This window comes from Otolemur garnettii, unplaced genomic scaffold (assembly GCF_000181295.1).
Source record: "Otolemur garnettii isolate 467f Iridium unplaced genomic scaffold, OtoGar3 scaffold00118, whole genome shotgun sequence".
NCBI classification, from domain to species: Eukaryota; Metazoa; Chordata; class Mammalia; order Primates; family Galagidae; genus Otolemur; species Otolemur garnettii.
The window spans coordinates 1,826,528-1,838,702 of record NW_003852513.1 but is presented as its reverse complement, the minus strand read 5'-3'; the positions used below and the strand labels follow the sequence as shown (position 1 = coordinate 1,838,702).

General features: G+C 45.5%; 1 protein-coding gene across 3 annotated transcripts in view; it reads left to right on the top strand.

The window, feature by feature from the left end:
• Positions 1-10,451, top strand: part of LOC100958621 (gamma-aminobutyric acid receptor subunit rho-1) — a 70,652-nt gene extending 60,201 nt beyond the window's left edge. For all 3 annotated transcript variants that reach the window (XM_003797516.3, XM_012809950.2, XM_003797515.3), the window contains 4 exons: positions 4,104-4,244; positions 6,106-6,258; positions 8,134-8,330; positions 9,110-10,451. In XM_003797516.3, the coding sequence (XP_003797564.1) occupies positions 4,104-4,244; positions 6,106-6,258; positions 8,134-8,330; positions 9,110-9,403 (785 nt within the window). In that variant the 3' untranslated portion in view covers positions 9,404-10,451. The remainder of the gene's footprint in view (positions 1-4,103; positions 4,245-6,105; positions 6,259-8,133; positions 8,331-9,109) is intronic.
• Positions 10,452-12,175: the final 1,724 nt, after the last annotated feature.

Here is a 12,175-nt window from a genome sequence, read left to right as displayed (position 1 = left end):
CAACACCTGCTTTTTTCTGCTTTCCATTAGCCTGGAATATAGATGACCATCCCTTCACCCTGAGTCTATATTTGTCTTTTAAGGTAAGATGAGATTCTGAGTTTCTGTATCCTATCAGCCAATCTGTGCCTCTTTAGAGGACAATTTAAGACATTCACATTGATTGAAATTATTGATAAGCCTGATAAAATTTTAGGTATCGAGTTGTTCAAAAATCCAGTGGACGTTTTTAATCCTTTCACCACTGTAGAAGTTGGAGTTTGATCAATAGTTTCTGAGTTAGTTTACTTTTGTGGTGGTGGATTCCATTGGTCATTATGGAGAATAGGTCTGAGACTATCCTGGAGAGCTGGATTAGTTATGGCAAATTTCTTCAATGCATGGATATCATTAAAGTATTTAATTTCTCCATCATAAATGAAACTCAGTTTAGCTGGATACAGAATCCTGGGCTGAAAGTTATTTTGTTTTAAGAGATTAAATGTCGATGACCACCCTCTTCTTGCCTGAAAGTTTTCAGCAGAGAGATCTGCAGTTATTCTAATATTCTTCCCCTTGTAGGTTATGGTTTTATTATGTCTTGCTTCTTTCAAGATTTTCTCTTTCATATTAACTTTAGTGAAGTTAATTATGATGTGTCTGGGGGATGTCTTATTCGGATTGAGTCGTGCTGGGGTTCTGAAGCTGTCTGAAATCTGAATTTCAGAATCTGTTGACATATCTGGAAAGTTCTCTTTCATAATTTCATACAGAAGAGCCTCTGTGTTTTGCGAAGCAACTTTGTCGCCTTCAGGGATTCCTGTGAGGCATATATTAGTTTTCTTTGAATTATTCCAGAGCTCTCTGAGAGAATGATCTGTTTTTGCTTTCCATTTCTGATTCTCTTTGGACATTTGGACATATTCAGAAGCTTTGTCTTCTACGTCTGAGATCCTGTCTTCTGCCTCCTGCACTCTGTTTCCAAGAGATTCTAACATATTTTTCAGATCTTTGAGGGCTACAATCTCTTGCCTTAATGTTTCAAAATCTTTGGTGGTTTTGTCTTTGAATTTGTTGAATTCTTGAGTGAACTTTTGGAATGCTCCTTGAATTTCTAGTTCTGTCTTTGCCTCTATTCTATTCATCTTATTTGCAATCCAAATTCTGGATTCAATTTCTGACATCTTAGCCATCTGTTTATATAGGGAATCTTCAGTTCTGTCTGACATATCTTTTCTTGGGGGTGTTGACCTACTCTGGTTATTCATATTACCAGCCACATCCTTTCTTGGGGGGGGGTTGATCTTCTCTAGTTATTCATATTACCAGAGCTTTTCCACTGATTCCGCCCCATGATTGTTTTACCCTGTTTGACTTTTCCCCTTGAGATTTGTCAATGACCCATACAGTGTTACGGCCTGAGAGACTGGGGACCTGCTTGGTGTGGTGGGGTTAAGTGGCTCTGTCTTATTTTCAGTTGGTCTCTGTCCTACCCTAGTGATTCAGTTTATCTTGGTTGAAGTCTCTGCTGTGGAGAAATACCAGCAATTAAGTCACCCTACCCCCCACAAACAACAATTTGGCAAGGAAAATCAAACCTTCCCTCAACCATACATCCAGGGTGCCCCTTTGAATAGTCCCTGGGTGGTCTGCCTGGTTTAAGGGGTCCAAATCAATTGTCCCAGTCAGCACCAGTTTCAGGTGGAAGAGTCCAAATGTCTCTGGCAGCTAGATAAGCGAGGTCTGCTCACAGTTCAGATATAACTTGCTCCAGTGCTCTGTGAGGGCAAAGGGACCCACCCAGCAAATGGATTAGTCTGGGAAGGTTAATACCTCCTATCCCACCTTGTATTCAGTCACTCGTAATCCCCCAGGTCTGTGACCTTATTCACTCCAGTAGGCAACTGCCCAAAAATCTGAGTCTGGCAGGAGGGCCTTGCATGTTTAAATTAGGCTGTGAAAGTTCTCTCAATTCCAGCCCCTCACCTTTTGTCCTGGCTGAATTCCTCTGCAAGTCAGAGACTGCTAGAGTTGATGAGGAACTCAGCTCTGGGCAGCAAGCAATTAGAGTTTACACTCAGGTGTGTGTCAATTCCAGCCTCTGCCTGCCCCCTGCCTTTGTCTCAGCAATATTCCCCTGAAGGTTGGTGCTAATGGTCTCTTTACTTATGAAAGTTACCAAGTCCGTTCTGCCTGTGGCTACTGTCCGGAACCTCTAGTTGCCCAGAGAGATGTGGCTCGCCTATCTGGAATGGTGTCAGTTTGCAGCTCAGGATGCCACTGTTGCTGTACAGCTTCCTCCGAGCCAATTTTCTTCTCCTTACTCCTGTGCCATAGTCAGCACAGAGGAACACCAGCCCTCTCCCCTCCACTTCTCTCAAGGAGATGCCCAAGAATCTGGACTCCGTAGGTAACAAACCTCCAGACCTTGGGGTGAGGGGAGTGGAATCCTTGGAGTTCAATGTTGCAGGTGGGGAATATATACAGTTTTATGCCTGGCAGGAGGGTGCCATGGCACGCCAGCAGGGGTAGGAGGTCCAGTTTTTAGGGGGTCTCTCCCGTGGGATAGAGTGGGAGTATGTTTGAACTCTTCTCGCTTGTATGCATGGAGTAAACTGCCAGCCCTTCTTGTGGGGGAAGGGACTCCCATCCGCTTGGTGGTGGATTTTTTACCTTTTGATTGTATTTTTGGGGTCGCAGGTCGCCTCAGGAAGATTGAAGTGTGCTCTTTAATCTTCTCTCTTGGCTCCTCTCCAGACCATCAGCTCCCTTGCTAAACTTCTGTCCTTTGAGCCTCCTTCTGGATGGGAGCTTCTACAAAAAGCTGGCTGCAGTCTGCCATCTTGGCTCCACCCCACCAACAAATTGGATTTTGTGAAAATTTACAACTTTTGTGCATCACATACATTTTTGCAAACTACAGGTGGAATTTCTTCTTCTAGAAGTCTCAGCTATGTTCTTAAAACATTTTATCTGGCTTTGCACCCACAGATCAGTGAGTAGGGTGCAGCCACATACACCAAGGCTGGTGGGTTCGAGCCCAGTCTGTACCTGCTCAATAACAATAACAATTGCAACCAAAAATAGCTGGGCACTGTGGCAAATGCTTGTAGTCCCAGCTACTCAGGTGGCTGAAGCAAGGAAATCGCTTAAGCCCAAGAGATGGTTGCTATGATCTATGACACCATGGCACTCTGAGGGCGACATAGTGACAATCTGTCTCAAAAAAAAAAAAAAAAAAAGCTTTTTACCTGATTGGATCCAGCCCAGGGTTTAGCTAGAATCACCTCCTCTGAAGCCCACTGGTGGCTGTGTTGGCTTCAGCAGTATGTACACTAAAGTCCCTTGGTTGTGGACACTGGTCACATCCACAGCTACAGAATGCCTTATAAGTGTTTGATTGAAAAACTGTGACCAACTATCACACAGGTCATGGGTTGGAAAATAGGAATAGAATAAAATATTAACAGAGAAGCCTAGAAGGAGCTGCTCATAGACGGGAAGACTGGACTGGCTACTCCAGTAGGTCTGACCTCTGTTGCGCCCAGGCTGTAGTATGTCCACTTGCAGTAAGGCACATACTCAGCTGACATGGTGGGGCTGGGGGACATGGTGCACCCAAGAGGGTGATCATCAGGGAATCACTTCCACTTCACCATGGGTGGGACTTGCTGGCAGCCTATAGTGAAGGGACTTGTTCTGTTCCCATCTCTGTGTGGTCCTTTCTTGTTAGAATGTAGCCAAGGGCATCTACCATCAACTGATGAGTCGCTACACTTTGAAAAAAGAAAAGCAAGGGCTAAATTACCCCTGGTTTATAAGAGCGAACCATGTGAAATCTGACCTAAAAAATAGTGATTTCATTTGATTTAACATGGTAAACACCAGACTGACTTGTGGGCGGTGCCTTTTTGCAGGAATTATGAACATTTGGGCTTGAGAGCTTTGCTCTGATGACTTTTGAAAGACTGGGGAGCATTTGGGGTCATTTTGGATTTTGTCTCACTTTGTTTAGACTGTGGTTTGTTTATTCAAACTGTTGTATCACAATCCCAATAGTTTGTGCAGGATATCGGGACACAGCTTCCACACACCCCCACAGTCAGCCTGTCCCTTCCTTTCAGATGCCTACACGGAAGACGACCTCATGCTATACTGGAAAAAGGGCAATGACTCCTTAAAGACGGATGAGCGGATCTCACTCTCCCAGTTTCTCATACAGGAATTCCACACCACCACTAAACTGGCTTTCTATAGCAGCACAGGTGAGTGGGGAGTGGCTGGGGCTTCAGTTTGCCCACAGAGGTTCATCCTCAGCTGGCAGGCAAGTATAAATTGTTTGTCAAGTAAGTAGAGCCTGTATCACTTGCATCTGAAACTAAAGACACGAATCCTAAGGGAAGTATCTCTGGTGTCAAGCCTTGGGTAGAGATGACTTTTTGATACCATCAGTCCATCAGGAGTATAAACCTAGAAAATATTGGTGGGACTCAAATATAAGTGGATAAGTTTATTTGAGACTTGGATTGTGGCCTGGTAGGTGGCATCTCAGCCCTGATGTCCCGTGAGAGGCCCCTCCTCTGCAGCAAGGAGGGCGTTCCACTGCTGGTCTGCTGTTTTCATTCTCCCTACTGCAGACAGCCACTGGGATGCCCCATGCAGTCCCCTCCTGCCACTCTGCCTGCACAACCCCTTATCACTCTCTTCTAAGCTTCTGTGCAGGACCTGATGGTTATTCCCTTGTGGGGCTGGCTGTTGTTTTCTGAACCAAGGGTCTGGTCAGGCTTGCTACTTCCTATTGCCTGTGACTTTTTTGAGAGTCTGCCTATTGCTACTTACCTGGTAAATAGCTGAGGCTACCTCACTCTATCCCTTGCCTCTTTTTTGACTACTCACCTTTCAAGATGATTTTCCTCAAATTCTTATGTGTTTTCCATTGCTAAGACCTTGCCTGACTGATTGCATGGGAAAGTGCAGTCTTTTAAGTACATCACTGTCCTAATCTGTAAGAGAGAGCATTGGCTCACTTCTAGGGTAGGGTCACAATCCACACCCTTGTCCCCTGTGTCCATTACCCACAGGATTGGTTAATCAGGGCACACTGGTTCTTTTGATCCTCAGTATTTTGACAATGCTCCCACAATCTCTTTCTGGTACCATGAGACATGTCCCCAGTCACCCAGGGTGCCAATTTCCAAGTGAATGCCGCCAGGTCCACCTTTTACTCTCAGTCCTAGGCATCCCAAACCTACCCTGACTTTGCCTTTTCCCTCCCTCCACCTCCCTCAGGCATGTTTTCCTGGTAAAGTTCACAGAGCAGAGCTGAGCAGAGCTTCCCCTGGGGAATGTTGACTATACTCCTAATACACGTAGTGTTTAGCTTTATATTTTAACTTAAAACATTTCTCCCCACAAAGAAATTCCTATCAGTGCTTCTCAAACTTTGACATGTATACAGATTTCTTGAGGAATGTTGTTAAGTAGAAGGGTGGGCCCTAGACTCTGCTTTTTTTTTTTTTTTTTCTGAGATAGTCTCACTCTGTTGCCCAGGCTAGAGTACCATGGTATCACTCTAGCTCACAGCAACTTCAAACTCCTGGACTCAAGCCATCCTCTTGCCTCAGCCTCCCAAGTAGCTGGGACTACAAGGATCTGCCACAATGCCCAGCTAATTTTTCTATATTTAGTAGAGACAGGTTCTCACCCTTGCTCAAGGTAGTCTCAAACTCCTGAGTTCAAGGGATCCTCCTGCCTTGGCCTCCCAGAGAGCTGGGATTACAGGCATGAGCCATGCTGTCAGCAGAGAGTTTGCATTTCTAACAAGCTCCCACCTATCTGGTCATGAAGCTACTGGGCCGTAGACCATATTTTGACTATCGAGAGTTTAAATGACCTTCTTAAGGGGCTCCCTTTGTGTACAGAACAGGGGCCAACAATCTCTTGAGATGGGTTCACCCAGGTGGTGTGGATTACTAAATTCCATGGATTTTCCTCACCTGCATCTGTTAAAGATGTGATGAGATCATGTTGGAGTGTCTGAGGCACTTCTGATCCCCTGAACACAGTCTGTCTCCTGAGGGAGCTGAGCAGTGCTGACGTGTGCTGTCTCTTCCTCCCGATCCCCAGGCTGGTACAACCGTCTGTACATCAACTTCACGCTGCGGCGACACATCTTCTTCTTCTTGCTCCAGACCTACTTCCCGGCCACCCTGATGGTCATGCTGTCCTGGGTGTCCTTCTGGATTGACCGCAGAGCTGTGCCCGCCAGAGTCCCCTTAGGTAAGAAATATCTCAAGTACACATTCCAATATCAGTAATTTCTTGCAGATAAAATCATTCTTTTCAAATGGCTCTACATCCTCTCAGCATTGCAACTGGAGAAACTCCAAGGTATTTAATTGCAAGTAACATCCCATAATTAAGAATCTATGTAGCAGCTTGGCGCCTGTGGTTCAAGCGGCTAAGGCACCAGCCACATACACCTGAGCTGGCAGGTTTGACTCCAGCCCAGGCCCACCAAACAATGATGGCTGGAACCAAAAAATAGCTGGGCATTGTGGCAGGCACCTGTAGTCCCAGCTACTTGGTAGGTGGAGGCAGGAGACTCGCTTGAGCTCAGGAGTTGGAGGTTGCTGTGAGCTATGATGCCACAGCACTCTACCGAGGGTGACAGCTTGAGGCTCTGTCTCAAAATAAATAAATAAATGAATAAATAAGTAAAATAAAATAAAAATAAGAATCTATGTAGCAAAACCTTATAGGCCCCCAAGGGTGCCATCCAAACAGCCCACCTGGAGCTCTAGGGTGGCACCCTTGGTCTGTATGCCTTTCCTCTGTTCACTTGTAAGATGAATCATATTCTATAATAGAGTTAAATAAAAAATAAATAAAACAGATAAAATAAATAAAAATAAATAAATACTGCCTTTTCGAATGGCAGTACAAGAGATCTTTGTAAAAGAATCTCTGAGGGAAATTGTCAAAAAATGAAGAAGAGTCTTGGGTCTTTGCAGAATCCTAATCTCTGGGTGAGGACCAAGAACCTGCATTTTCAACAAAGTCCCCCAATAATTCTTAGGCCTGAGTCTGAGTACACCCATCCTACAAGTGCCCATCAACCGCCACCTGCCCTCACTCAGAACATTAGACCTACTTAATCACACATATCGCCAAGGCTCAGACAGCTTAGAAGCTGCAAGGGACAGTATGACCTGCTGTTTTTAGTGAAACTGGATTGGAGCTGGCCCTTAAGATGTCCCCAATCCTCTGTGATTTGATGTTTGCCAAATAAATGTTCCAAGCTTAATTCGGAATCCTGGGGAAATTTCCACAGACATATGCCTTGGCCTCTAGTTGTTCCATAGCTTGAACAGTTACTGTGATAAGTAAACACACATTCTAGTTTTGAAATCTGTCTCCTATAGATGTAGTTAACATGATCATCCTTAGTAAAATTCACCTCTGACAGGCAGGGGCAGCGGCTCACACCTGTAATCCCAGCACTCTGGGAGGCCGAAGCGGGAGGATCTCTTGAGCTCAGGAGTTTGAGACCAGCCTGACCAAGAGCGAGACCTCATCTCTACGAAAAATAGAAAAAAATAGTCTGCATTGTGGTGCGCCTGTAGTCCCAACTTCTCAGGAGGCTGGGCAGGAGGATCACTTGAGTCCAAGAGTTTGAGGTTGCTGTGAGCTATGAGGCTCCTACATTCTACCCAAGGTGACAGAGTGAGACTCTGTCTCAAAAAACAATCGACCTCTGAGTCTTGGAGTGGACATTACTGAGTGGAAGTCAGGGCAGCAGAGGGGGTGTTGGCCAGGGGAGCCCTGACAACTGCTAACATGGCTGGGACGCTAGACTCCACAGCAATTAAGATAAACCTCGTGCACCTGTTTCCCCCCTTGATAGGGCAGTGGTTGTAAGAAACATACCTGCTCCTATAGGCAATCTCTTCTAAAAATTGAATTGAGAGAAATGCGTTAACGCCAAAATGTCTGGGGTTCTCTGTGGAAGGATAGAGTGGGGTGTTGCTAGACAGAGGGGCAAGGGTGGAGAGAGTGTAGGTAGAGGAAAGAGGAAGGACAAACGAGGCGTAAAGCCGTTGGGTGTTTGAGGAGTGACACACAAATGCTTATTTCTCTTCTCACGCCTTGCAGGGATCACAACGGTGCTGACCATGTCAACCATCATCACTGGCGTGAATGCCTCCATGCCCCGCGTCTCCTACATCAAGGCCGTGGACATCTACCTCTGGGTCAGCTTTGTGTTCGTGTTCCTGTCGGTGCTGGAGTATGCGGCTGTCAACTACCTGACCACGGTGCAGGAGCGCAAGGAACAGAAGCTGCGGGAGAAGGTGACTTGGAGCCTGGTTGCGGGGGGGTGGGTCCCCAGTAGCACTGACGTCCCGGCTTTGCTGTGAGCAGCAAACAACATCGTGCGTGTTAGGTTTGTGTGAGATGTGCTGTGGGCCCCACCGTCTGTCGGTTTACTGGGCACGTACTTAGCACCCTCCACAGATTGGGGCAGCTAAAGCCAGTGTGACAAAGACCTGCTAGTAGGTCTTAGGGACATCTTGGTGGTGTCGGTTTAGCGAGGGAATCCCAGGAGAAAAATGGTGATTTAACCTGGTGGAATGCACAATTTACAGAGAGGAACATTTCCTATTCTAGGAAATTTTCCTTACGATGTGACCCCATCCAGCTCCCAGGCTTTCCTTTGTCCCTCCATTCTGCTGCTCACTGGTTATCTCTTCCAGAAAATTCTAATCGCGTAGCAGTGATGTGCCCCCACAATGCCTTTCCAGCCCTCTCCCCACACTCTAGCGTGATGTGTAAACATGTTTATCAAGGGCTTGTATCTGTTTGTGATCTCATGGAGAACGCGTGGATTTGTGTAATCTTGGACCTCCTTGTCGGTCTCTGGCGTGACACTGTGATGAATCCTAAGTGTTACCTAGAGTCCTCCAGTTCAACAAAAATGGAGACGTGCTCTGTTAGGAAGTTTACAGGGACACCCACTCCCTTCCTGCCCTCTTCCCAAACTGGAAATGAAAGGACCCAGGACGAGGCACCTCCCTGCAGCGCAGAGTCCCCAGGGCGGCGCGAGCCTCGCCTGTGTTTGCTATGTCCGCAGCTGCCCTGCGCCGGCGGGCTGCCCCCGCCCCGCGTGATGCTGGACGGCGGCTACAGCGACGCCGAGGCGACGGAGCTGGACGGCTACATGGCGGATGCGGACCCCGGGGAGAAGCCGGACCGGATGATGGTGCAGCTGAGCCTGGCCTCGGAGCGGAGCTCGCCGCAGAGGAAGGGCCCGCGCGGCTACGTGAGCATGCGCATCGACACCCACGCCATCGACAAGTACTCCAGGATCTTCTTCCCCGGGGCGTACATTCTATTCAATTTGATATACTGGTCGATTTTCTCATAGATGCCTGTAATTCTATGAATCACCTTTTTCGCGGTATGCACCACAGGAATATCTGTGTAATGAACAAGAATTTAAAGATAGATTAAAAGAAAATTCCCAGTACCCACCTGGGGTTCCACCGTCCCGCTCCAGCTTGCCAAAGCTAGGCTGACAAGACACTTGTTGGCTTAATTTGCATTTATTAAACATCTGTTGTACACCCAGCATTATATTACATGCTGCAGGAATATGACACTGTGGCAACTGACGTTGTGACCCAGATCCCTGGAAGCACCACACCACTGGTGTCTGGGGCCGCGCTGTAGTTCAGCCTGTAAGGCCCTGGATCTGCTCACGTGAATGATTTCCTTTACGTGCGAGTCATTATATTCTTCAGACTAGATGGACTCCAGAAGCAGCTAACATTCATTTGCACCCGAGTCCCAGTATGGCAGGAACTCATGCTTCAGTTTATACTCTATTACCTATTTTTTTTATGCATCTCTCCATGTTTAATAAAAGGCAATAACATTCACTTACATGCTGCAGTTCACAAGAGTTCATCTGTTCACAAGAAAAACACTTTAGATTAGTGCAATTGTTTCCAGTTTTGGTGGAAATTTCCCTAGTAGGGAAACTTTGGAGATAAGAACATGTGCATGCTTTTTGTGTTTTGTCATGGAGATAACCAGGCTAGAAAACGTGTGTTTAAGTGTTTCCTGTTTTACAATCACCACTTCATGTACCTCCACCTTGGAGCATATCCCTGAAGTCCTTTGTCAGTGATATGATCGCTTCACTGAGGAACTTGAAAAGAGAATGATTTCTCCTGTATGAACAAGATTCCAAGGAAATTTGAAACCACATGTAACTCACAATAAGAAACACTCACGTGGTTTCTTAAAAGAACAGCAAATAGCAATAGAACTGGGAAAATATCATTGAACATCTCCATTCATACCGCTGAATACCAACATTTTCCATGAAACAGGCAGAAGGATGGGCCTGAGTGAGGGCATGGGATAAAGGAGAGGTTCTAATTCGATGCAGTAGTTTAAAATGTTATTCATACTACATACCTATATTCTATATAGACCAACCCCCACCAAACTTACCCCACTGGCATTTGTCTTATTTGAAACTGACTTTAAAAATGAATTATATATACAATAAATGTGATTTTCATGTCAAAGTTAATTTGAATGATGATCAATACTAAATATCATGGTTTTTCTACATATGCAGGACTGTACTTTATTCTAATTTAAAAAACCTATTTACATAAATCCTAATTACAAGGCTATCTCTCATTTCTCCCAATAAAATCACATCAAGACAAAAGATTTTTGGCAAACTTGAGTAAGTAAAGGACTATAGATGAAATAAGTATACGTTAACTTTTTGTATTTAAAATTGTTATTTTATTTTAAGATTCTTTAAGATTCTTTAGAATCTTTAAGAATCTTTAAAGAATCTTTAAGATTCTTCTCACTGTTGCCCTTGGTAGAGTGCTGTGGCATCACAGCTCACAGCAACCTCAAACTCTTGGGCTCAAGTGATCCTCTTGCCTCAGCCTCCCAAGTAGCTGGGACTAAAGGCTCTTGCCACAATGCCCAGCTATTTTTAGAGACAGGGGTCTTGCTCTAGCTCAGGCTAATCTCGAACTCCTGAGTTAGGCAATCCACCTACCTTGGCCTTCCAGAGTGCTCGGGCTTACACCCTAAAAACATTATTTATTTATTTATTTATTTATGTTTTTGGAGACAGAGCCTCAAGCTGTCCCATGGGTAGAGTGCTGTGGCATCACAGCTCACAGCAACCTCCAACTCCTGGACTCAAGCGAGTCTCCTGCCTCTGTCTCCCAAGTAGCTGGGACCACAGACGCCCGCCACAACGCCTGGCTATTTTCTGGTTGCAGCCATCATTGTTGTTTTGGTGGGCCCGGGCTGGATTCGAACCTGCCACCTTAGGTGTATGTAGCTGGCATCCTAGCCACTTGAGCCACAGGCGCCGAGCCTAAAAACATTATTTTATAAACATTTTTTTCCCATCCTTTTTTATAGAACAATTGTGGTCAAACTCTTCCAAGCATCTTTGCTACTGTCTTCTTTCTCATCACTGGGGCCACTCTGAACCATCTAGGTTTTCAGGGCACACCATCTGAACACCACCTGCCTGGTTTTGGGTACTCTACCTTTTGCATCAGCATACAGGATGTTCTAGTAGTCTGCTAACGTTGCCATAACAAAGTTCGACAGGTGGGCTTACAATTTTCTCAGTTTTGGAGGCTGAAGCCCAAGATCCCAGTGTTGGCAGGCTTGGTTTCTCCTGAAGCCTCTCCTCCTCACCTCCAGACAGCTGCCTGCTCACTGTCTTCACGTGGTCTTTCCTCTGTACACGTCCTCGTGTCTTCTTATAAAGATGCCAGTCATACTGGGTCCATCTCAGTGACCTCATTTAATCTTAATTACCTTTTTAAAGGACCTATCTCCAAATACAGTCACATTAGGAGTTAAGGCTTCAACATAAGAATGTGGGAAGGAGTAGGGTGAAACACAAGTCATTCCTTAACAAACACTCATGGAAATTACCATTTGCATAACAGCATACCTCATCAGTCTTATAGGTGTTTATGTCTGAGTTTTACAACATAATTTCATACAGTATTGCTATGAAAGTGATCAATGATCTCTATGAGTATTTAAGAGTAGTAGTAGTAATTGAATAATTTCCATGCTAATGTGTTTTCCCAAGGCAGTACTTCAGTGTCAGAGTTACGGAATGAGACAGCTC